Source organism: Oncorhynchus nerka, linkage group LG24 (assembly GCF_034236695.1).
Source record: "Oncorhynchus nerka isolate Pitt River linkage group LG24, Oner_Uvic_2.0, whole genome shotgun sequence".
Classification (NCBI taxonomy): domain Eukaryota; kingdom Metazoa; phylum Chordata; class Actinopteri; order Salmoniformes; family Salmonidae; genus Oncorhynchus; species Oncorhynchus nerka.
Window position 1 is genome coordinate 16,885,706 of NC_088419.1, and position 26,485 is coordinate 16,912,190.

The following is a 26,485-nucleotide window of genomic DNA, read 5'->3' on the forward strand; positions in this document are numbered from 1 at the left end:
GGCTAACGTAGGCTAATGCGATTAGCATGAGGTTGTAAGTAACAAGGATTTCCCAGGACATAGACATATCTGATATTGGCAGAAAACTTTAAATTCTTATTAATCTAACTGCACTGCCCAATTTACAGTAACTAGTGAAATACCATGCTATTGTTTGAGGAGAGTGCACAGTTTTACATAATTTATTAATAAACAAATTAGGCACATCTGAGCAGTCTTCATACAACATTTTGAACAGAAATGGAATGGTTCATTGGAAGTCTAAAACTTTGCACATACACTTCTGCCATCTAGTGGTCAAAATCTAAATTGCACTTGGGCTGGAATACATTATGGCCTTTCTCTTGCATTTCAAAGATGGTACACAAAAAAACTTTGGTTTTTTTTTCTTCGTATTATCTTTTACCAGATCTAATGTGTTCTCCTACATTCCTTTCACATTTTCACAAACTTCAAAGTGTTTCCTTTCGAATAGTACCAAGAAAAGGCATATCCTTGCTTCAGTGCCTGAGCATTTCGGCAGTTATATTTGGGTATGATAATTTGGGGGGGGGTTGAATCAAATCAAATGTTATTTGTCACAGTTCAAGAAGAGTTAAGAAAATATGGGTCCCTCTGCTCTCTTGGCCGCCTTACTAGCAGACTCTGTTGCCCCGGCTGCAGGATGGCACAGAGGAACTCCTCCGTGAAGCGATGGAGGTGTCTTGCATGCTTTCCCTGCTCTAGAGGGATGTGGCCTGCGCCAACAGACGGGCCATAGCGCAGGTGGTTAACTCCTGGAATTATCCGTGGCTGACCCAATCCCATCTGCCAGCTGCTCTCCAGAGCACATTTGCCACACTCCCTATTACCCCAGGGCTGACGTTTGGCGCCGGGGTTGATGACATTCTGAAGCAGACCGATAACGTTTGTAGGGACCGGCGAGACCCTGTGGCGGTTCATGCTGCCTCCTCAGATCCCGGGTTCAAGGCAGACGGACCGTCGCCACCCACCTACACCAGAACTATGGTGGGGTCCCTCTCCTGCCCCATCACCTCGTGCTGAGGGACGACAGCAGGGAGGGCATAGCGTGCGGTGGAGCAACAACCTATCAAACGTCACTGCCATAGGGACATGCCTGGGGGACCCAGGAGCTCGGTGCGCCAGAGGAGATGCGGGCCCCGGAAGGACCCCTGACACACCCTTACACGGCCTCAGCCGCTTCTCCCGTTCTCCAAGGGAAAAGTGGGAGGAGGGTGTGGAGTCCCCCTGGGTGTTGTCCAAAATGCTCGAGGGGTACCGACTCCAAATCCGGTGCCGGCCCCCGTCCTTCAGGCATCCCCCCCCGAAGAAAACTCTGCGGCTGGAGAGCTCGAGACATCTGAACCGCTAGGTAGGTTCTACTACACTTATTTTGTGGTCCCAAAAAGAGACTGAGCGTTTCGGCCGATTCTGGACCTCCACAACCTCAATGGTTACTTGAAGGTTCTGAGATTCCACATGCTGCCCCCAGCCTGCATGTTGCAGGACGTGTCCAGGGATCAGTAGGCTGTGACACTGGACCTGAGGGATGCGTACTTCCATGTTCCTGTTCACCCAGCTCATTGGCAGTACCTCCGATTCGCTTTCGAAGGGATGGTTCTTGGTTCTTCATGGTTCTTCCCTTCGGCCTCTCCTTGGCACCCCACACTTTCACAAAGTGCATGGACGCTGTCTTGGCACCTCTCACATCCCGAGGATTGTTGATCGTCAATTACCTGGACGTTTGGCTGATTTGTGCCCCGACCAGGACCCAGGTCCTGTCAGACAGAGACATACTCCTGACCCACATCGGCTGACTGGGCATTACGTAAACGAGAAGAATAGTCATCTGACCCCCACCCAGAGGGTGGCCTTCATTGGCATGGAACTTGACTCAGTCCTAATGAGAGTACACCTGCCCACCAGGAGAGTTCAGGCAATCTTATCTAGCCACGACCACTTTCGGCAGGGGCCGCCCTGACCTGCCAACACCCGTTGCTGATTCCCCTGGGCCTGCTCCATCTCCGGCCTCTTCAACGGTGGTTCAACTCCCACCGGCTGCACCCAAAGCGCCAATGTCACCGTGCTGTCGCTCCTTTCTCCCAGGTGGGGTGGAGATGCTGAGGATGTGCCGCCGGGAGCTGGTCAGCACAGGCGCCTCCCAGATTGGCTGGGGGGTGTGACCTAGGACAGGTTGGTCAGTGGCTATTGGCTACCCCCTTGGAGCGGCCGGCACATCAATACACGAGAGCTCCGAGCTGTACTGCTGGCCCTGCGGTCTTTCCTTCCACGTCTGAAGGGAAGACATGTCCTGGTGAGAATGGACAACACCGCAGAGGTGTACCTGGCATCCTGAATGTGGCAGAGGATATGCTCTCGAAAGAGGGCCCGCCGCCTTGAGACTGGAGCCTACATCCCCAGGTGGTGCAGCACCCATGGGAAAAGTTCAGGAGAGCGCAGGTGGACCTGTTTGCCTCCCTGGACAATGCACACTGCCCCCTGTGGTACTGCATGTCGGAGCCACCAGGGCCTCTGGCCTTGGATGCTCTGGCTCATTGGCCAGCATCCGAGACCGCACCGCCTCAGTGTGTGGGCTTGGTCCCTGAACGGCACCAATGGTCCATGTTAGGACTACAGGAGGGCGTAATGAAACATCTGCTTCTGCAAGCTCAAGCTCCCTACGCCCACCTACGGAGACCTCATTACCACCTGGTGTCGGCTACCATGAGCGGGGTGACCACCTGCCTTCGCTTCCGAGAACAGTTCAACTCCGACCTCCACAAGCTAGCCATCAACATGGTACCCTTCCCGAGTCTGCACTTCATGCCCAACAACGTCAAGACTGCTGCCTATAACACCACACCCCCTGGACTCAAGATGTCCGCCACCTTCATAGGCAACAATACAGCCATCCAAGAGCTGTTTATGTGTCTCTGAGCAGTTCACTGCCATGTTCCGTCGCAAGGCCTTCCTACTGGTACATCGGGGAGGGCATGGATGAGATAGAGTTCACTGAGGCAGAGAGCAATTTGAACGACTTGGTATTGGAGTACCAGGATGCCATTGCCGAGGGGGAGGTATATGAGGATGAAGAGGAAGAGTCTGAAATCCAGAGCCAAAATGTAACTTTCTTAAACCATCAAATAATGGGTCGTTCCAAAACCAACAAAACAGTAACAAAGAGCAGATGCATCCCATTACATTTACGTAACTACGGTACCACTTGAATAACATTTATAAAATAAAATTGTTGCGTTTTCTGTATATAAACTATATTGAAGCCATGTTATAATGAGCTTTTTCTCCTATATGCATTTTATTAGGCAATATTTGAATTAAAGTAAAGATGTTGTTTTTCCATACTGCACAGTGCATAGGATTCTATTTATTATTGAACTGTACATAAGGGTCCATAAGAGTGGAGTGGAAGACAATCATATTAAAATGAAATTACTTGAGCTGAATATATGTCAGTCCTGCATAAAATGTAAATGCCTTGCTTTGCTAGCCCCCCCAACCAAAAAAAGAAAACTACTAGCAGGCAACCAAGGAAGTGATGTAACAGCAAAGTTACACTTCCTGGAAATCGTTGCTATGACAAACGTCAACAACTAGACACTCTTCTTCACTTTAATTTAGCTACCAGTTTGAATGTTTTTATCAAATAATACGGTTTGTTTTCATTAGAATAATTTTGCTAGGTAGAGATTAGTTAATTGCTAACTGTAGGTCAAAGAATGACATCCGTTTTACAGCCTCAAAAGGAGGCTCCAAACGGGACTTACACATTCGCCAGTCGCCCAAGACCTGTTCAAAACCGCACCAAATACAGAGAGCCCGCCGCGGAGCAGTAAGTTTGATAGACAACGACATATGCTGTCAGTAACTGATAGATTAGCCAAAAGCTCACTTCAGCAGCGTAAACAACTAGACTTTTTGCATAATGAAATGGGTAGCTAGATTATTGCCAGTATAGCAGAGTTTGGGTCAGTTCCATTTCGATTCCTGCCAGTTGTTGCACTGTATATTTTGCAGGGTCAGGCAGCTGAAATGGTGCTAGCAATTGTTCAGGTTTTCAATAAGTACGCTATCCAGTCTTGATTGATTAAAAAACAGGTGCAAAACCTGGTTCATTAATGTAACTGCGTTAGTGCACGGCTGTGGATAAGTGTATGCTAATTCGTTTTTATCAAGATTGTACATAGAAAAAAAAGAGCACCTGTTTCCTTGTCATGCAGAAGTGATGGACAGAGCAATTATGGAAACATCATGTATGACCGACGTGTTGTCAGGGGAAACACATATGCCCAGCACATCCTACCAGTGGTGAGTTTCCAGCTCACCAAGTCAGATATTGAAAGTGATAAACACATTGGTAAAAATGTTTCCATCACGTCTTGTATAATTATGTATTGGCCAGGCAGCTCAACCTGACCCTATTGAGGTCCAGAGACAGCAGGAGTCCAGAAGGAGATCGGTCGCTCGGAAGCGTGCCATGGAGCAGTTCAGGCCCAGGACTCCAGAGGCTCTGGAGGGAAGGAAGCACATAGATGTACAGACAGGTAAACCCTAAATCTATGGGTAAAACAACATCTCAGCTGCCTACTGTCATTGTTGATTGATAGGACAACACAGAGGTTGGGTTATTTCCAGAGCTGGAAATAATTACATGGATTATTTCAGAGCTTTATCTTGAGGAGCTGAATGATCGCATAGAGGACACCAGCGTCGAGTGCCAGACCGATGCCTTCCTGGACAAACCGGCCACCCCACTCTTCATTCCTGCCAAGTCCGGTAAAGATGTGGCCACACAGATAGAGGAGGGAGAGGTATTACATATTTTTTATTTTTCCTCTTCATTGCTGTGCAATGAAAACAATTCAACATTTTGTGAAGGAGTTTCCTTCAAATGGATTGGCAACAGGTTGAAAACACGTTAGGCATATCTTGTATTTATTATGGATCCCCATACTCTTCCTGGGGTCCAAACAAGATTAAGGCGATTACATCAGAAAAAATATAAACGAAACAGTACATCATTCAACACATTATTACACCACTACTGTACCACTACATATCTACAATACAAAATGTATAATATAACAATGTGTGTGTGGGTGTCTCTTCACAGTCCGCATTGTTCTAAAAGGTGTAGTTTCATCTGTTGAAACAGTATATTTGAAAATGTATTCAACACACTTTTAACCCTTTATTTATTTCTTACCCACTTTTGAACCCCTCTAACCCCTGCCCATGTCCCCTGCCTTGCCCTGCAGCTGTTTGACTTTGACATGGAGGTGCGCCCGGTGCTGGAGGTGCTGGTGGGGAAGACTGTGGAGCAGGCCCTGCTGGAGGTCATGGAGGAGGAGGAGCTGGCCAGCCTGCGGGCACAGCAGCGGGCCTTCGAGGAGCTCCGCAACGCCGAGCTGGTGGAGGTGCAGCGGCTGGAGGAGCAAGAGAGACGCCACCGCGAGGAGAAGGTACAGGAACAGGACCACCAGACATGGCTGCTGCCACACGGATACATGTAACCAATTCTTAGGCCAAAGATAAATTACTGGAAAGATTAGTTTAAAAAAGTTAATGTCCATTACTCTCAATAGTGCAACAGAGGTGGTTTGTTAGGGTGCTGAGTGGTGGTCTGCTTGCCTGAGACCTGAAAATATTTGCTTCCTGAGTGAATGCCTAGGCTTTCACTAGGGAAGACCGTGCCAATTAATCAGCCTGCAGGGATTGACATTAAGGTCTGAAAGGCAATCGCCCATTGGGCAAGTCAGCAGTATTTTGGGGTTCCCCAAAATTATGATAACTTGCCAGAACATTTTAAAGTACCTATTTTTACCAACACACATGGGAGGAACCAGAAAGACCAGACTAGTGGAATTCTTTGCATTTTGGTTGTTATCAGTCAAGTAAAAAAAAACACCTGACGAATGGAGCAGCCTCAGAGCATGCTTAACTTGAGCAACTGCTCAGGGCACTTTCCCCAGGCAATAAGGCAACCCTCAATCCCTGACCTGGGTTTGATACCGGCTCAGGCACCATAGCATGAGGTTCCAGACAGACTCTTTGGAGGGAAACAGACCCATGACTTTCATTGTCTCTCTTCTCTGAACAGGAGCGTCGGATCACCCAGCAGCGAGAGGTGCTGAAGAAGGAGATGGAGACTGCGGACAAGATTGCGGCGCGAGCGTTTGCCCAGCACTACCTGGCCGACCTGCTCCCCTCGGTCTACACCACACTGAGGGAACACGGCTACTTCTACGACCCTGTGGAGAGAGGTCAGTCTTCCCCCAGGGCCCTGCTGACTGTCCCTTGACCCTTTCCTCCAACAGTTACATAAGCGGTCGTGCTACATGAGATGTTCAATGCACAAGAGAGGACTGCCAAGACTGGTATTAGTTTGGTATTTTATTAGAATTCCCATTAGCTGTTGCGATGGCAGCAGCTGGTCTTCCTCGGATCCACGTGAAGATCCATAGAAGAATCTCACTGCATAGTCCTTGCATCCTTGCTCCTTGCCTCCTGGAGGTGAAGGTCAGATCGGAGGGACATCTGGCTTTCTCATCAAATGGGTTTTGAGGAGGTGAGGAGAGAGGACTCAAGGAGTATGCAATTGAGATTCTCCCTATGTATAGTTCGAGTACCAACATATTAAGTATTTGGTTCTAAAGATACATGCATATTTAGAGTATTTAACATTCAATGTGTTTTTTTTTTTTTTGAGTGTGTGCTCTGGTCTTCTCTAATGTCCAGATATTGAGACTGGCTTCCTCCCGTGGCTGATGGCTCATGTCAGTAACACTTTGGAGAAGAGATACGTGGCAAGAGCAGTGTTGGACAGTAAGTGGATGAATGCACTTCTGAGATTTTTCAAATATCAATACTTTAAATCTTAGTATCTGTGCAGTTAACATATTCCCATAAGCCTTCCACAGAAGTGCATTTGCTGTGAGGCCCTCTTGAGATTTAACTGGTCATAAACATTGTTTTTGCTCCATCTAGTGGCTATTATTTAATACTACAGAAGCGATTGTAATTTAGAGAACCACCCCCCTGGCATTTATAGTGCTGCAGTTCTGAACTCATATCCTACAAAGACCATTGATGCAATAGCAACCTATAAAATGCCATTTCAAAGACACGTGTTATATCTGTGTTATGTCCACAAGGGGTACTAGAACCATGAGGGTTAAACCCACCAGGGTACTCCGACACAGACCAAAGAGTTATAGCATACCCTCTCCGTATTTGTTTTAGTGCTTATCCATGATGTCACCCAGAAGAGGCTGGAGCTGTACCAACAGATGCAGCCCCACGACCACTCCACCCAATGAGGGCCTGTACCACTATGGGGGGACATACAGGTAACATCAGCCAATTCGAAAGAACCAGCATTTGTTAATGGTATAAACAAATGAATAAACCCACTGCCTGTATGCTTCTTAAGGCTAGTTATTTGATATTGGAGCCAGAACCATTGATGTTGTGAGTGTGTTCGTTTGAATGAAAGAGACCTCCCCATTCTGTCAGGCCTGAATCCAAAACCGTTATTCGGTAGTCCCCATAGGAGAACCCTTTTGGATTCCGTGTAGAACCCTCTGTCGAAAGGGTTCTATCTGGAACGAAAAGGTTTCTTCAAATGGTTCTCCTCTGGGGACAGCTAAAGAACCCTTTAAGCGTGTAGCTTGAAATCCATGCCTGCATAACTAAAGTTTTCATGCAAATCTTTCATCCATGTTACACACAAGTCAGACTTAAAAGGCGCACTTAAGTCTGACTTTTGTCACACCTTAAGTGCGTCAGACTTAATATGCATGAACGATTTGTATGACAACTTGAGTTATGCAGGCATGGATTTCAAGCTACACGCTTAAAGGGTTTTTCGGCTGTCCCCAGAGGAGAACCATTTGAAGAAACCTTTCTGGTTGCAGGTAGAATCCTTTTGGTTCCAGATAGAACCCTTTCAAATTATGATTCGGTCCTTAGAGAGATGTACTACATGTTCCTCATGCTGGCCTACACCACTTAACAGCTCCTCACTTGAGTTACAATCAAAATCAGGATGGTAGAGTGACTGATAAAGCAGGTTGATGTTAATGTTTTTAACCACACATCTGTAAGAATAGAAGAGGCTTAGAGCACTGTTTTTACACCTGACGACTCATTGCTATTGCATATACAGTAAATAACCCATACTATTATAGCCGGTCTGGTCCCAGATCTGATTGTGCTGTCTAAAGCCACAGTGTTTAAAAAGAAAAATATTTGCATCAGCATGTTGTTAATCCAGCGGTCCTGGCTAAATGCAAAAATCCATCAAGATTACGTATAGGGCATTCCTCTCCATTCAGACACTTCTGTCTTTCCCCAAACAGAATCCAATCACATTATTGGTTGATATTCTGAACGAACACCAATTTGATTATTTTAAAGTGTTTAATCTAACCCAGGCAGCACAGCACCTTTAATCATATGTACTGTACATAATGTAATCCATTACAAAGTTAATCTCTGCTGCTACTGTGTCCAGGAAGTTAACACAAACCATGCTTTTTTTGGTCTGTTTTCTTTACAGGGAATGCATTTCAAATGAAAAGTTGAGGAGCTGAATGGCGAAAGGAAAATCTCTACATATCTGTGCAGCACAGTACATTAAATGGTTATTAAAAAATATTTACTCTACTTATATTCATGATTTGAAAATATCGAACAACTGTCTACAATAAAGACTATAGATTTAACTCTTAGCATTTTCCACAAATCGCATTAGTCTCTGGTTTCATGGACAGTGCATTTATAGCCTATTAGTTTCCTGTCCGTACCCTTAGTGTTGTAGACCGAGTTTACTGACTTTTGATGTAATGTGTTGGAGGCTTGTGTTTCAGTAGCTCATAATCTGCAATTGGTGACTTGTCTTATTTTCCCTGCTGGTACAGTCAATTTCCCAAAATTGTATGTCTCTTGAAATTATACTGGTGTTCAATCACTAAATTCCGGTTTACAAAAAGTCACATCCCTCAACAACAATCCTATAGTATTTGTGCCAGTGCCTTAACTTGAAAGTAATCTGCTAAACCAAAAATATTGCCTACTTCTTGCGGTCATACCATTATGCTATTTATTATTATTTATTTTTTTAACAAATAAGACATGCTGGAAAGTACAGTACATCTGTGTTTCAGGACACATGTATACGATCCTTGTTGTTTATAAATAGATTGTAAACTATTTCCTCTTTACAAGTAGCTGTTTCGGTCCAATAGAATGCATGCGTTGTGACCTATAGCGCGCATTTTAGTGCACGCACTTCAGCGTTTATCTCTGATATATACCGTTCTATTTTAATCCTACTCAACTATTGGTCCGTTTCCATTTATGAAACCTCCCCAACCCGTTCACAGCGTTTCCTAGGTTGAGTTTTAAAGGGTGTGCTTCTGACGCGCACTATTACTCAACTATACAAATAGAAACACAAGAATGGTAATCCAAGCAAATATACACGTGCATCTAATATCTTGCTTTTGTTTGTTCATGACGCCATAGTTATTTTGTTAGAATGAATGTGTGGTATTTAATTACCACTTCCCATAATAGACTTAATGTAGCAACAGCAATTCGTAAAATTCTCAGATTATGGGGTGTCTTTATAAAGGACTTTTTCTTTTAAATGTAATTTTGCACTTTTTTGTAGTTGTATGCCAAAACCCTTAACCCAATGAATCATGTTAAAGCTACTCTGATAATACACTTATGGCACATAATGCTCACATAATGCTCTCATCTGAATACTCTTATGATGTGGCCTCTTGGTTATCTCAAGGTCTTCCCTTCTGTACAATGACAACTATTCCATCTGGTCTGTTTTATCCTTAAGGTTATGGAGTGAAGCCATTGCATTGGTGAAATAAATATGCTGTTTAGTGCCTGTCTTTTTATAATTAGCCAAATATAACAGGCTAATTGTATAATTGTTTGCTAGATCTAGTCAACAATGAGCAGTATGTACTATTAAGAACATTTGCTTTGACTGTAGCCAATGTTATATTCTGCCTGGTTGATATAGCGAGACTCAGAATATAAATGATTATACTGTTCTACCTGCGGCTATGGAATCCTGACCTGTTCACCGGACGTGCTACCTGTCCCAGACCTATTATTTGACCATGCTGGTCATTTATGAACATTTGAACATCTTGGCCATGTTCTGTTATAATCTCCACCCGGCACAGCCAGAAGAGGACTGGCCACCCCTCATAGCCTGGTTCCTCTCTCGGTTTCTTCCTAGGTTTTGGCCTTTCTAGGGAGTTTTTCCAAGGCCAACTTGCTTCAACACCTGCATTGCTTGCTGTTTGGGGGTTTAGGCTGGGTTTCTGTACAGCACTTTGAGATATCAGATGATGTACAAAGGGCTATATAAATACATTTGATTGGATTTGATATAAATGCAGGCCTACTGAGTGGTTTCAACGGTGATAAATGACATACTGTAGGTGCCCCATAAATGGTTGTCAGGGTACCAGAAACAATGTGCCCATAAAGAGTTATTGACCACAGAATTGGGTGCCACATTGAATCACTGATCCTTCAATGGTCAACATTTTGCTATGATCATTTTAAAGCTTTGCCATATATTTTCACCCCAAATTAATTTTAATTACCTATCACAAATTAGGTTACTAATTTTAAAATAATGTTTCTCCATAATAAACATACCATTTTAATCCTACAGTAGATCAGTTGTAGGGTTTTGCCCTTATTTTTCATTTTTCTACAAGGTTGCTTGAGTTCAAACAGTTTTCAGTATAAACTACGTGTCATTAATGGGAGTCGCTGTTGTACGAATGACGGTTCCCTCTTGCCTGGCACCGGTGACAAACAGGAACTCATGCAAGCAGGCGGCAATAGTCGGAGCGCTGAAGTAGCGGAGGGTCAGCCATATTGCCGCGCTGTTAGTTCTGCAGAGGAGTGTCCGAGGCTGCCCTGCGGTAGAACCATCTTAAATCACACCTGCTCTGGTAAGCCATTGTACCTATTAATGAATAGGCGATTGAATATTTATGTGAACGCGAGACTGTTGAACAGAATAGGGATGCTCACTACTTTGTTTCCGCACTTGTTGCACCACTTCTGCCGCCGCTTCCCACAAAGGGGAGAAATATAACAACAGGTGTCTGGGATAATTGTAGTGGGTTGTGGCTTGGTAAAATGCTAGAAATGGAAGAGTATGTAGCTTGCAAGTGTAAAAATGTATCCATGATGCAACGGCTATTTTATTCGAATGTTTGCTCCAAAATGCACAATTAAAGCCTAAAATAATTATCTTGGATAATAATATTATGACAACAAAGAAGATTCACTGATTAGCCTATGCTAGGTAACTACAGATTTAGGTTGGTAACGTTAGGTGGACTCAACTTGTTTCCTTTGTAGGTCTGTCTTTTTTTATTTATTTGACCTTTTATTTAACTAGGCAAGTCAGTTAAGAACAAATTCTTATTTTCAATGACGGACTAGGAACAGTGGGTTAACTGTAGTTACCAGGGGCAGAACGACAGATTTGTACCTTGTCAGCACGGGGATTTGAACTTGCAACCTTTCGGTTACTAGTCCAACGCGCTAACCACTAGGCTACCCTGCCGCCCCAGTCTACTTCTACACACGTCGTGTAACCTAATAGGTTTTGTTCTTTTTGAAATAGCCTAAACAGTGTTGGCCTAATGTGTATTTTCTTCAGAAGTTAATGAAGCTCGTGGCTATTTTGTGACCCCAACTGCCCTGTTAAAGGATATAGACAAGGTGTTACATTGTAACAGACGGCAGACCCTAAGCGCAACAGTATATCTGATACTCAACAGTATATTTGATGTCCCTGTGATGGATAGGCTACTTTGTATTGGCTTCACATCACCCAGCAGTAGCCAATATTAATTGATTCTGAAGGAAAATGTATCTGCAGTACACTGTGTATCATATACTGTAGGCTATATCGAACGTCCCCTCATAATTTGATCCGAGCAAGGATCACACCTAGATACCACAGTAGTGGTGCTGAAGTAAGATGTTTACCTATAAGGGTGGAGACTCCTAATTTATTTCGTTGTTAAAGCTCGACTCTCCTTTTTGTGGCTGTTATGGGTGAGGCTCGTTTAATCTGAATTTCCATAGACTATTTATAAAAAATGATTCATACGGCTGTACGAGGGCTGCGTCAACCAATCTCTATTTCGCACCAGCGTTTAAAGAAGGAAGGGTAGTCCCGTCTGACTGGTTATCACCGGAGTGGCTGAAACGCGTTTATCCTCTTTCGCTCTCTCTGACAGGAAGGCACTGACTGTGGAGACGTCATTTAGTAGACTATCCGAAGTATTTGGAAACCAACTTCACAGCTCCGCGAACGGACCCAGGAAAAGGACACAAAATGCCTAAAGCTGTAAGTATTGCAGTGATTTTATATATTTCAAAGATGTTAAGGTCTTCAGAGTTCTACTGAGTTGTCTAAACATATGCTTGGTAACTAAAGAGGATACCTTGGCAGTCCTGAGTCGAGATCCAAGTAGCCCAGGCAGGCAAGAGACACGATGTCTGCTCATGATAAGAGGAGATACTATAAGCTATTTGTGCTGTAATGACTATCTTACACCAAATATATATTATTTTTCTATGGTTTAATTTGTAGTTTCACTTGTAGATGAAAATACAAACATCCTCACTTATATCAATACATTCTCTTGAAGATGAGAATAAGAAGTTGGCCTCTTGTAAGTGGTCACACTGTCTGAATATATGTTCTTCCTCACATGAAGTTTAGTCATCTTCATTAGTCTTACTCTCAGAACCTTTTTATTTGACTTAATGTAATATCCTAGCTGAGCCCTACCTGGGTTTAAAGCTGGTCATTTTTTTGGTGACATTTGTCTTTGACAGCACTTCCCCAAAAAACTATGGACTTTCATTAGTCTCACATCCGAGACACTAGAAGACTAGGAGTCATAAAGTGTTAAGAGCATCACTGGAAAGTGACATCATTGTGGTGCTGGCTACATGACACAGTAACACTCTCTGGTACTCCACATTTAGGCACACAACTTGAAAACCTGCCCTTTTTGGTAATATAATGGCAGACCGTTTTATTTTCTCTCCACGATATCAATGATGAGGCATAAGCATTGATTTACTGCCACTTACTGGCTTCTCTCTATATACCGTGAGTTAAGAAAGACATTAAATATTGCCAATGTTTTTTTTATGATCTTGCTCCTATTTATAGCGTTGGTTGGTCAACATTTTTTGTTAGGCTGTGGCTGCTACGCTCACTACTGACTAGAAGGGCTTTCTCTAACACAAACTGAGTTTCACTGACATGATGATCAGCCCATATTGAGATTCAGTATCGTGAGTTGTGATGCAATACTATCAACCATTTAAGCCAAAATCCTATTTACTGTGAAAAACACATCAAACCTCGTAGAATGTATCTATCATATAGAGAAATGCAACTAGAGTAGATTTCATTGGTTTAGAAGAGAAAGTAATCTGACAAGAGAAAGTTGAGAATTGAGCAGCTGAGATTGAGATCCTGGTTTGGTGTTCTCTCTCTCAATTTACACTTGTCAGAATGACACATTGTCAGCAGGTTGACCTTTAATAGGATACATCTTGTTCTGGAGGCAGAGCCGAGTGATTTCCACTAGATGGGCCAGCTGCAAAGTCAAAATTGGCTATATATTGTAAGAATTCACAAAAACAAAAAATTGCTTAAATTTGTCTTAAATTAAGGTTAGGCATAAGGTAAACAGTGCGGTAAAGATTTTGGATAGATTTCAGATTGTATTACTTTGTGGCTATGCCAGCTATTGACTATCCTGCAGAGCTGCCTCCAGTACATGAGTCATCCCAATAAATGCCAACCTGCACATTGTCATCAAGTGAATCATGTTCCCTCCTTGGCTCTCCCTGAATCCTGTTTCACGGCCCCTTGAACATCCATTTGACAGTCTGACACACACACACACACACACACACACACACACACACACACAGATGTGGGTGTTTCCTTCTCTTGTCTGAAACCCATTGTTAATAATTTGTTCTCGTGTATAATTGATAACTCAATAATATGACGATGCCTGCTGTTACGCCCTCTGGGCATGTCACTCCGAAGAGTCATCATGTTGGCACTTATCACATCATTATATATTTAGACATCATTATATAGTCTTTAGTTGTTAACAAAAGTTAATACACTATGTTCAGTCAACAAGTTGGCCAAGCTGAGGTGCCCCAGTCTGCAAAACTAACCCACTATTAGAGGTCTCAGTCCTAAATACCTTATTGAAAGGGACGCAGCAGGGGTGTATTCTACCCCCACTCCAGTCTCCATGGGACCTTCAGCTGGTCAGCAGGTAGGACCCAGGCCAGTGGGAGTTTATGGCTATATGGTTCTGTGGGGCATTGCAGACATGTTCCCATGACAACCCCACATTGCAACAGACTCCTTTAAAGCCACACCGTTGTTAAATATTGAATGGGAATGCAGCATGTAGCCCATTCTGTTGAGCCACTGTGGTGAGATGATGATCACCATCGGTCAACCAACTCATTAACCAGTGAAGGGTGTTGCATACTAGACTAGAGGTTCTCAAATGTTTTTGCCTCGGGACCCAGAATGAACCAAGTTGTCTCAGTCGTGACCCAATATTCATATCTTTAAGGCCGAAATGCAATCTGGAAAACTAGTTTTAATGCTATATTGACTGTAAATGTAGCAATTACATTACACAAGTGAACAACATTCCTAACTTTTTCATTGTCAATAATTCCATATGGATCATATTCTTGATGAAGAATGTTTTCAAGCTCACATGTTTGAAACCACAAAATCTGCTAATTGGCGCTAATAACTACATATTGAAAATATATTTATTAAAGCTTTTTTTTTTTTCAAAGAATACATTTCTACACACTTTCTACCTGGTATGTTGTTTAAATTCAGACTGCAGTATTTTTTCACCCCCCCAAAATGTATTATATTTTTAAAAATCTAGTTATATATTTTTTTACTTAGACTATTAATAAAAGTACCATGATGGTAGTGACGGCCCATTACACCTATTAACCATAATTTATTCACATGACTTTAATAAAATATTTCAGTTGTTGTGTATATTACATTTGTTTTATTTGATGACTTTATTTCGTTCCAAGTCATCATCTCATCTCTATAGAGGGGCTGCCTATGCAGCCTGACAAAATCACTATTTTAGTAGTCTGGATTTGATTTATCTCTAGATAAATTGTGCGATGTGCGCACTGAGCTCACAAAAAAACCCCACATGAAATGGAATTCAAATTATTGAACCAATGTTGGTCAATTAGTTGTTTAAAAAATGGAAAATAACCAACATTTCGGTTAATCGCTCAGCACTAGTGATCTGGCACACCTGCGCATCACCTTCAGCATTCAAATGTTTATAAAATGGCTTGCGCTTTCTAATTTTGGTAGTTTTGCTTGAAACAATCAGTATTAGGATAATTTTTGGATATACAGGGTAAAGTTGATCATTTCATAACGAGGACAGTAATCACTTTTGCTACACGCACTGCATGGTAGAAGCAACTCACTCCGAGTCTGTCAACACATCCAAACAGTCTAAACTATTCGATTGAGATGAGACGGGGGCGATTTTAAAAGGTAAATATAGAGCCAGTAATGTATCTAACACGTTTAATCTGCAATAATGACAAATTCACGAGTTGGTGATGGGGATTTCAGATTGAAAGTGTGGGGGGGGGTTGTTCTTTCTATGGAATAATTGTCTACTGCCATCATGGTGGTAGATGCTCAGTTTCCCTTATGGCTCAGCTCAGGTGCCTACATACACCATAGACATATACATCATTTACAGGCCCCTTTCCTGTGACAGACAGACAGTTCAGAGAGGCCCATCATTTAGATGGAAAATGAATGTGTTTATGCAACAAGTCTTATTGTATCACATTGAGTCAAATCACATTTGGTTTGTTGATTAATATACAAAGGATCATTTCGAGTCAGTTGGAAAGTTTGCTGTCATAAACATACGTGTACTTCTCTTATGGTTTCAGAATAATAATTATAGTCATTCTCACCAGAGTTGCACTTTCTGGAAATGTAGGTCTTTGCCCAGTGTATTTTTATCATTAATGTCATGTTTTCTGGTAATGTTCTGACTGAATGGCTTCAGTGACTTACCGTTAGTCGAATTGCATGAGATCAGATGTCACTCACCCACTGGTTTTGTGTGTGTGGCGGTGCCCACTCACTTGTTCCTCTCTCTGTTGGTCTGGGTGTGTTGACTTAGGGTGCCCCGATTTAGTCATTACTCTAGGTATATTATACAACGATGTGGAGGGATAACGTTGTGCACGTTTCCTGTCCTTTCCCTCCACTTAGCTGATCCGGAGTCAGTTTATCTGTGTCATCACAGGGAAAAGGCCTGTCTGTCTCCCTCACACAGCTGATCTGGAGTCAGTTTGACTGTGCAGTCTGGGAGTCTGTTTAGAAGGCATAGTGGTATAGGAGAGGAACCACTGGGGAGGCCCAGCTGAAAGGGGATCTTTGTGTTGCTGTTTAATGGAGTTTTCTTCTCTCTCTCTCTCTTTTTTACCTCTGTTTTGGATGCTGCTTCCCACAGTGTGAGCTAGGAGCCCCTCACCTCCAGGTTTAGTGATGATACTGTCAGTCTCTGGTTGTGTTCAATAGAGAGAAAGCATTTTGAATTGGAGTCAAACCAGTAGGTACTTGCTAAATTTGTCCAATAAGAACACATATTTTCATTTTTCTGTTGGAAAATGTTTTGCTACGGTGTGCCATGCTGAATTCCTGTTGAACTACCTCCAACTGGACTCCCAGACTCAGACTGACCCAGTCACAGCTGACCACAACATTCAATATGTCCATTATGAGGCTTTTCCAATGCAAAAAATAAACAACCTTTCATGCTACCTTTACCTACCTGTACCTTTTCATCTACCTTACCTACCTTACTTTTTATCTATCTATCTTTCCTACCTTACCTAAACTTACCTACCTTACCTTTAATCTATTTTACCTACCTTTTATTTACATTACCTACCTTACCTGAACTTACCTACCGTACCTTTTCATCTACCTTACATTTTCATCTACCTTTTATCTACCTTACCTACATTACCTAACTTACCTGAACTTACCTACCTTACATTTTCATCTACCTTACCGACCTTACCTTTTATCTACATTATCTACCTTACCTACATTACCTAACTTACCTAAACTTACCTACCTTACATTTTCATCTACCTTACCGACCTTACCTTTTATCTACCTTACTGACCTTACCTTTCATCTACCTTACTGACCTTACCTTTCATCTACATTGCCTACCTTACCTTTCATCTACATTGCCTACCTTACCTTTCATCTACATTGCCTACCTTACCTTTCATCTACATTGCCTACCTTACCTTTCATCTACATTGCCTACCTTACCTTTCATCTACATTGCCTACCTTACCTTTCATCTACATTGCCTACCTTACCTTTCATCTACATTGCCTACCTTGCCTTTCATCTACATTACCTACCTTGCCTTTCATCTACATTACCTACCTTGCCTTTCATCTACATTACCTACCTTGCCTTTCATCTACATTACCTACCTTGCCTTTCATCTACATTGCCTACCTTACCTTCCATCTACATTACCTACCTTACCTTTCATCTACATTACCTACCTTACCTTTCATCTACATTACCTACCTTACCTTTCATCTACATTACCTACCTTGCCTTTCATCTACATTACCTACCTTGCCTTTCATCTACATTACCTACCTTGCCTTTCATCTACATTACCTACCTTGCCTTTCATCTACATTACCTACCTTGCCTTTCATCTACATTACCTACCTTGCCTTTCATCTACATTACCTACCTTGCCTTTCATCTACCTTACTGACCTTACCTTTCATCTACATTGCCTACCTTACCTTTCATCTACATTGCCTACCTTACCTTTCATCTACATTGCCTACCTTACCTTTCATCTACATTGCCTACCTTACCTTTCATCTACATTGCCTACCTTACCTTTCATCTACATTGCCTACCTTGCCTTTCATCTACATTACCTACCTTGCCTTTCATCTACATTACCTACCTTGCCTTTCATCTACATTACCTACCTTGCCTTTCATCTACATTACCTACCTTGCCTTTCATCTACATTACCTACCTTGCCTTTCATCTACATTACCTACCTTGCCTTTCATCTACATTACCTACCTTGCCTTTCATCTACATTACCTACCTTGCCTTTCATCTACCGTAGTTGAATGTGCTGACTGTAAGTCACTCTGGATAAGAGCATCTGCTAAATGACCTAAATGTAAATGTAGATGCAATTTTCTCTCGTAGTCCATTCACATTCACTTTGTTCTGAAAGGGTTGAATTGTTCTTTCTATGGAATAATTGTCTACTGCCATCGTCACGTCAGTTATTCTGTGTAGGCTCAGTATGTAGCCTACGAGGCAGCTAGGGAGCATGGCTGTGAGTCAACAGTCAGTCAGTAAGAGCCCAGGGCCCAGCCCAGCAGACGTCCCGTTTGGCCGTTTCCATTAGGCACCATTGAGTTTGCTCACTACAGAGCCTCAATGTCATTCACAATGGCCAGGAGATGACAGATTACACCAAAGGCTTTGCTAACAGCAGGCTTCCGCTCCCTCATCTCTAAGTCCACACACTTCTTTATAGGGTTGTCAGTCAGTGCTAACCAATAACCTGGGTAAATACTGTACTGTAGAACCGAATCATAACTGAAACAACATCTGACCTAGAAGAGAGAGTTGAAGGACTGGTGTGTGTTAGAGAGCTCACAATGCTGACATTGTAATGAATATGATGTATTTTAGCAGGACTTTAGTCACTGAAGTGGTGATATCCTATCACGGGTCTCTATTGTGAAAGCCTTACACAGTTGATGTCATGTCTCATTCTTGGAAATCGGGAAGATGCTCTCATTGCAACTCACAAGGCTGTTTTTTTCCCCTACGTTTTTCTCCGTATTTTCAACGTTTTAGTTGTTTGAATCATTTTATTACCTCAGTGGACCTCCGTAAGCAGGCCAAAACTAGAAGGACTGTTTGTGCAGCATAGGTCAGCCTTATCAATCATTAACCGAAGAATGGAAACGCATGCATTTTCTCTCAAAACTGCACTGAATGGACATAGCCTGTATTGACAAACTTCCCTGCCCACCCACGCTATCCTGATAGGCTGGTCTGTGTCAAGGGGTTATGACACTATCGCCCTCACCACCTATGGCTATCTCCGACAGGGGCCCCCTCTGAAGTCAACCATGTGCCTTTACTGTAACTAGCTAACTGCAGCTGGTAGCTACAAAAGGCTGACGTGCTTCACAACCACACACAATTTACTTTATAGTCAAACAGAGAAGTTTACCAGACTAGCTTAGTATGAAATCTGAAACGAGAGCTCAGGAGTAAATATTTGAGGTAAAACACATCGTGATTTTCCCACTCAGTTCCCTCCGATCAGTCTTTCTGTCTGTTACAAAGCATAGATAAACAAACACATGCTCTGTTGTGTTTATTCTGTCTTTACATACAGTATCATCCCCTTTGAAGTACACGTCTGTGTGACATGTAGATTGCTCCTCAGCTGCTCTGTCACTGTTAGTTCCTATAGTGTTTTAACCCCTCTCTCTCTGACTAGATAGTAAATAGTCATGTTTTTGTGTTACTAATGTCTTTCTGTCATGTTTCTCCCTCCACAGGTCAATGTTCGTGTCACCACCATGGACGCTGAGCTGGAGTTTGCCGTCCAGCCCAGCACCACTGGTAAACAGCTCTTTGACCAGGTCAGTGTTTACAGTATCCTTCTTGCTGTTATATTCATAGGGTTGGACCTGTTATTACCAGCAACAACAGAGCACCTAGAGTATTTACAATATATTTTTGCAGACATTTTTATTAAATATATTTTGAAGCCATCCTCTCGTGTGTGTGTGTGTGTGTGTGTGTGTGTGCGCGCGCTTATCAGTTGCCCTGCTCTAGTGACCCGGCCCCAAGCCCACTCCCCCACCTCTTCATACCTCCAGGCCTGTCCTGTACCCACTCACAGCCATTGATATGTTATCTAAGGCAGGGTTTCAAGAGATTTGAACTGGAATTGTTCTTATCAGACCCTCTCTCCTCACGTACTCTAGCAACCATTTCCCGAAAGGGGTGTTGTGCTTAGAGCCAAGAGGTTACTGAAACTGATTACCGGTAGGGTGATGTTACTGAAACTGATTACTGGTAGTGTGAGGCTACTGAAACTGATTACTGGTAGTGTGAGGCTACTGAAACTGATTACCAGTAGTGTTAGAAGAGAGAGCATGATAAAAGCCTTTTCCTTTTTATCAGATTACAATATATATAACAATCTAGATGTAAAATTGCCATTATTTATGGAAGTGAATAGAGGTCGACCGATTATTCGGAATGGCCGATTAATTAGGGCCGATTTCAAGTTTTCATAAAACCGGTAATCTGCATTTTTGGACACCGATCATGGCCGATTGATTACATTACACTCCACGAGGAGACTGCGTGGCATGCTGACTAACTGTTATGCGAGTGCAGCAAGGAGCCACGGTAAGGTGCTAGCTAGCATTAAACGTATCTTATAAAAACAATCAACCTTAACATAATCACTAGTTAACCTCTCTAGGATAGGAGACACTTGCGTCCCACTTGGCCAAAATATGTCCCATAAACATCACAATTGGTCATTTTGTTCTATTAATTCCGTCCATATATATCCAAAATGTCCATTTATTTGGCGTGTTTGATCCAGAAAAAAACAGCTTCCAATTTGCGCAACGTCACTACAAAATATCTCAAAAGTTGCCTGTAAACTTTGCCAAAACATTTCAAACTACTTTTGTAATACAACTTTAGGTATTTTTAAACGTTAATAATCGATCAAATTGAAGACTGGTTTATCTGTGTTCAATATAGGAAGACAACAAACCAACGCTACTTTTCAAGTCTTGCGCAACACTCAACAGTGTCACCCAGTTCCTAGATGGCCGTACTTCTTCATTGCACAAAGGAATAACTTCAACCAAATTCCAAAGACTGGTGACATCCAGTGGAAGCGGTATGAGTAGCAGGAAGTTGAAATTGTGCACGCTATTTATCCAAAAGTGAAAATGCTGCCCCCTATACCTTAAGAAGTTAACTACACATAGTTGATGATATTACTAGTTTATCTAGCTTGTCCTGCGTTACATATAATCGATGTGGTGCCTGTTAATTTATCATTTAATCATAGCCTACTTCGCCAAACAGGTGATTTAACAAGCGCATTCGCGACAAAAGCACTGTCGTTGCACCAATGTGTACCTAACCATAACCATAAACATCAACACCTTTCTTAAAATCATTACACAAGTATATATTTATAAACCTGCATATTTAGTTAATATTGCCTGCTAACATGAATTTCTTTTAATTTGGGAAATTGTGTCACTTCTCTTGTTTTCTGTGCAACAGAGTCAGGGTATATGCAGCAGTTTGGGCCGCCTGGCTCGTTGCGAACTGTGTGAAGACTATTTCTTCTTAACAAAGGCAGCCAACTTCGCCAAACTGGGGATGATTTAACAAAAGTGCATTTGCGAAAAAATGGTACCTAACCATAAACATCAATGCCTTTCTTAAAATCAATACACAAAGTATATATTTTTTAAACCTGCATTTTAGTTAAAATAAATTCATGTTAGCAGGCAATATTAAACTAGGGAAATTGTTTCACTTCTCTTGCGTTCATTGCGCGCAGAGTCAGGGTATATGCAACAGTTTGGGACCCCTGGCTCGTTGCAAACTAATTGGCCAGAATTGTACATAATTATGACATAACATTGAAGGTTGTGCAATGTAACAGCAATATTTAGACTTATGGATGCCACCCATTAGATAAAATACGGAACGGTTCTGTATTTCACTGAAAGAATAAACTTTTTGTTTTCGAAATTATAGTTTCCGGATTTGACCATATTAATGACCTAGGGATCGTATTTCTGTGTGTTATTATATTATAATTAAGTCTAGGATTTGATAGAGCAGTCTGACTGAGCGATGGTGGGCAGCAGCAGGCTCGTAAGCATTCATTCAAACAGCACTTTATGCTTTTGCCAGCAGCTCTTTGCAATGCTTCAAGCATTGCTCTGTTTATGACTTCAAGCCTATCAACTCCTGAGATTAGACTGGCAATACTAAAGTACGTATTAGAACATCCAATTGTCAAAGGTATATGAAATACAAATGGTATAGAGAGAAATAGTCCTACACTAACTACAACCTAAAACTTCTTACCTGGGAATATTGAAGACTCATGTTAAAAGGAACCACCAGCTTTCATATGTTCTCATGTTCTGAGCAAGGAACTTAAACGTTAGCTTTTTTACATGGCACACATTGAACTTTTACTTTCTTCTCCAACACTTTGTTTTTGCATTGTTTAAACCAAATTGAACACGTTTCATTATTTATTTGAGATGAAATTGATTTTATTGATGTATTATATTAAGTTAAAATAAGTGTTCATTCAGTATTGTTGTAATTGTCATTATTACAAATATATATATATATATATAAAAATCGGCCAAGTAATCGGCCTTTTTTTGTCCTCCAATAATCGGTATCGGTATCGGCGTTGAAAAATCATAATCGGTCGACCTCTAGAAGTGAATCATTCCAACCATTGTCCTTCCCATGGAACCCAGAAATACATGTGTTTGAGCCGGTTCCTGACATCAATGTTTTCTGTACAACATCTTTGAGTACAGCATGTTTGTATAGTAAGTATAGAGGGACAATAAGACAATATCGTATTGTTCTCAGATTACTGTACATTGACGAGCTTGTAGTAAGTTGCTGCCGTAACCTCTTGTTGGTTGGTACTTCAGTGTAATGTACTGGATGTGAAGAGGCGGCAGCTATCTTAGTGGTTAGAGCAAAAGTTGCTGGCTCGAATACCCAAGGTGAAAAATCTGTCAATGTGCCGTTGAGCAAGGCACTTAGCTCTTATGTGCTGCAGGGGAAACATACTACCATTTCTGACCTTGTAAAACAACACAATTCACTGCACCTTTCTGGTGTAATTGACAAATAAAAAAATAAAAAAATGTATGTGCTTATGTAATGGTTGAGTCCCATGGTGTCACGTCTGTAGCCACAGTATGGACTGGATTCCAAAGGCATCATGGGATGTACAGATGTAGGATCTTAATTTTCTCACTCTTTTGTTGCTGATCATTTTCCTGCACTGTAAGAAATGCAAACTTGTAGTATATTCAAGGTTTAAAAATAGCTTCTAAATGTTGTAATTTCCACAAAAAAAATGTCAGACTTGATTTGCCCTAACAAAAAATGTATCAACCCCTACAATGTCCAATAATTATGATCTACATAATAACTCACATTTCCTGTTGCTGCAGGAATATTTTCCTGCTGTACAGTTCAAACTGGCTCAAATAAAGATCCTACATCTGTAGCAGGCCTCTATTCCACCACGCCATGGGGAGAGGAAAGGCCGTATCTTGGCTTGGCATAGCCCCTTCCTGAATAACGTGTGTATGTGGATACATGTCTAGGGAATTTTACCTTCAGGCTCTCTGCAGAGATATCAGCATTAGATTCAGATGTTCCACTTCAGTGTCACTAAGAATTCCGTCTGCTACGTGTTGAAAGGCCTCAGTGGGGTGTGCCAGACATTGTCGTGCACCAGAATAATCTGTGTTGGGAAACAGTTTGTCGACGCTCACAATACAGGTGCACGTAATGGGTTTGTCTTGTGAACTGTCCATCTGATAACCACCAGCAGCCAAAGTTGAAGTCTACTGACGTTGAACTACTGCTTCCTCTGGTTAGAAATGTGTCTGTCCAAAGCCTGTGACCTAATTGAATTAGAAACTTGGCATGAGCGGGTGAAGTCAGTGGCAGAAAGAACAGACAGTGAGACAGAAGCGTACACACACACACACACACATTTGAAATACTTTATTTGAATCCACCAATCAAGTGTACAAACATTTCAAAGGTCCCTGTATGCGTGTGTACAGAAGGCACTCAAGTGTACAGAAGGCACCTCCTTCTCCTAACAGCTAGGCTGCCCACGACAGCTGAAACAGACCCGTGCCTAGCCAACTGGTCTCCTTCTCCTAACAGCTAGGCTGCCCACGACAGCTGAAACAGACCCGTGCCTAGCCAACTGGTCTCCTTCTCCTAACGGATAGGCTGCCCACGACAGCTGAAACAGACCCGTACCTAGCCAACTGGTCTCCTTCTCCTAACAGCTAGGCTGCCCACGACAGCTGAAACAGACCCGTGCCTAGCCAACTGGTCTCCTTCTCCTAACAGCTAGGCTGCCCACGACAGCTGAAACAGACCCGTACCTAGCCAACTGGTCTCCTTCTTCTAACAGCTAGGCTGACCACAACAGCTGAAACAGACCAGTACCTAGTCAATTGCTTTGCCCTAGTTTTTGTGAGGCCCATAATCTGGAGGCCACGCAAGCCTGTGTACATGGCTGAGACTGCTGAATATCAGAGCCACCAGCTTGCACCTTCATGTGAGGCTGTCCCAGCATGCCACGAGGGGCTGTTTATTTAAGCAGCTTCTCGGCAAAGGCCTGCTCCATACTGTATAGCCGTCAAATGAGCAGCCCAGTTCTCCCACACCACACACACACACACACACACACACACACACACACACACACACACACACACAGAGAGTGATCCCCCCACACACACTGGTATTACTCAGCATCAGTGGTGAGCCCATCCCCTGTTAAAGTGGCCTGGAGTGGGCCCCTCTCTGTGGTGGGCCCTGATCATATCCTCCTCTCTGTGGTGGGCCCTGATCATAGGACCATTGACGTGCAGCCCTGCTGCCTCAGCCCTACCTCTTCAACACACTCACTTTGATTTTTCCATAGAACTGCTTAAAGCCTTTTCCCCCACAGTTTTTCTTAGATACTGTGAATGTATACGTTCAGTACAGGCCACCTAAACAGATGACTCTCTCTCTGGGCTTTTGCCCTCATAAACACTGCTGAGAGAAACGTTCACTGTGAAGTTTGACTGGAGTGACCGTGCAAGGTGTGGCATTCGTGCTCCTGTCTCACTGTTCAGACTGCATGTGATGCAGAGTGGGAGATTCTCTAAAGTTGTCCAGAGGTGGTTCAAGCTGCTTCTCAATAGTTTTTTCCCCTCCAGTTTTATATACGGGATGTAGATTGTGTATATTATACATCGTTAATCCTTTGAATAATACTGCATATTTAACAATGAGCTGCGCCCCAAAGATAAAGAATGAGAGAATCTTTTGATGTCATGCATGGCACAATTCTTGAATCCATTGTGGGACTAAACTAGGTCTTTTGTGTTGGGTGAGAACAGCTAACATGTAATCTACAGTTTGAGCTTCATTGATTCAACTGCAAATGTTTGTCTTAGAGCTGTTTAATGATTGGCTGATGGCCTGGCAGTGAGTGTCACACCCAGTTTGTAACTCTTTGGTCAAGTACTTTGCAGCCTTTTAACTCCTGGAAGGTTGATTAGTTCATTCCAGTACTTACAGTGGGGTTTTGTCTTTAATACAGGTACTATTGTTATTTTATAAAAATCTGTTTGACCCATCCCTAGATGGACATGTTCTGCTTTTGCAGACGGACAAAGGCCTCTAGTTGTACTTATTCCCCTGGGGAAAAGGAATCCTTCATTTAGATGACTCAATACCCTCTCTCTCTCTACCTCCTCTGTGTGGTTCCCGGTCCCAAAGACCCATGAAAGGGGCTGTTTGTGTCCTGAAACCCTCAGGACTTTCATTCCAGGGGAGACAACACAGTCAGATGCACTCTCTCATTTCAGGCCTGACTAGTCAGTGCTTGTTGTGCTAAAATAAAATTTGGAGAGAAAAAACTTAACCTGAATCAAAGTCATTCATCTCCTGCAACTCTGGCACGTTAGCCCAGATCCATATTTGGTGGAAGCGAAGTAAGTACTGGGCGCTTGATTTTATGTTAACCTTGGCCACTGCTTATCGGATAGGAATGGGGGTGTGTGTGTGTGTGTGTTCACTCAAGCTGCTTCACCCAACCAGCTAAACACCCCACATGATGATTGGGTGGGGAATCTGGCAGCGACACAAACAGAACATGGCCTGGCGATTGGTGAGAGCGTTTCATCCTAATTGAAATGCCTGGTCTATAGACTCTCTATAACCCATAATATATAACTATAGGGTGCCATTTCAGCCTATACATATATCTATGTTGCAGTCATTTTGGAAAATAATGAAAAAACCTAGAGATCAAAGAAGTCTCTGGTCTATCACAGTTGAGCTCCGAAGTCAGTGGAAAAGAGCACCTCTCCTTACAGCAACAAGTGATTT

General features: G+C 42.5%; 2 protein-coding genes across 3 annotated transcripts in view; both read left to right on the forward strand.

Annotated features, from left to right (window-relative positions):
- The first annotated feature begins 3,587 nt into the window (after nt 1-3,587).
- rsph3 (radial spoke head 3) lies at nt 3,588-9,671 on the forward strand. Its single transcript, XM_029631012.2, has 9 exons — nt 3,588-3,850; nt 4,239-4,326; nt 4,421-4,562; nt 4,684-4,829; nt 5,277-5,480; nt 6,119-6,281; nt 6,757-6,843; nt 7,261-7,367; nt 8,579-9,671. Exons 1-8 carry the CDS (start codon nt 3,738-3,740, stop codon nt 7,335-7,337), a joined length of 1,020 nt encoding a protein of 339 aa, XP_029486872.1. The 5' UTR covers nt 3,588-3,737; the 3' UTR covers nt 7,338-7,367; nt 8,579-9,671.
- A 1,200-nt stretch (nt 9,672-10,871) lies between these two features.
- ezrb (ezrin b) overlaps nt 10,872-26,485 on the forward strand; it is a 62,955-nt gene continuing 47,341 nt past the window's right edge. Inside the window, exons 1-3 of one of the 2 annotated variants that reach the window (XM_029631013.2) lie at nt 10,872-11,018; nt 12,324-12,433; nt 19,819-19,902. In XM_029631013.2, the coding sequence (XP_029486873.1) occupies nt 12,422-12,433; nt 19,819-19,902 (96 nt within the window). In that variant the 5' untranslated portion in view covers nt 10,872-11,018; nt 12,324-12,421. The remainder of the gene's footprint in view (nt 11,019-12,323; nt 12,434-19,818; nt 19,903-26,485) is intronic. The other variant, XM_029631014.2, reaches the window with a different exon arrangement.

What these genes read in the sequence shown, in the direction of transcription:
- rsph3 (XM_029631012.2), top strand. Translation starts at nt 3,738, where the DNA reads ATGACATCCGTTTTACAGCCTCAAAAGGAGGCTCCAAACGGGACTTAC. An exon ending in CACAGATAGAGGAGGGAGAG is followed by an intron (nt 4,830 to 5,276) that starts GTATTACATATT and finishes CTTGCCCTGCAG; the next exon opens with CTGTTTGACTTTGACATGGA. An exon ending in GACGCCACCGCGAGGAGAAG is followed by an intron (nt 5,481 to 6,118) that starts GTACAGGAACAG and finishes TTCTCTGAACAG; the next exon opens with GAGCGTCGGATCACCCAGCA.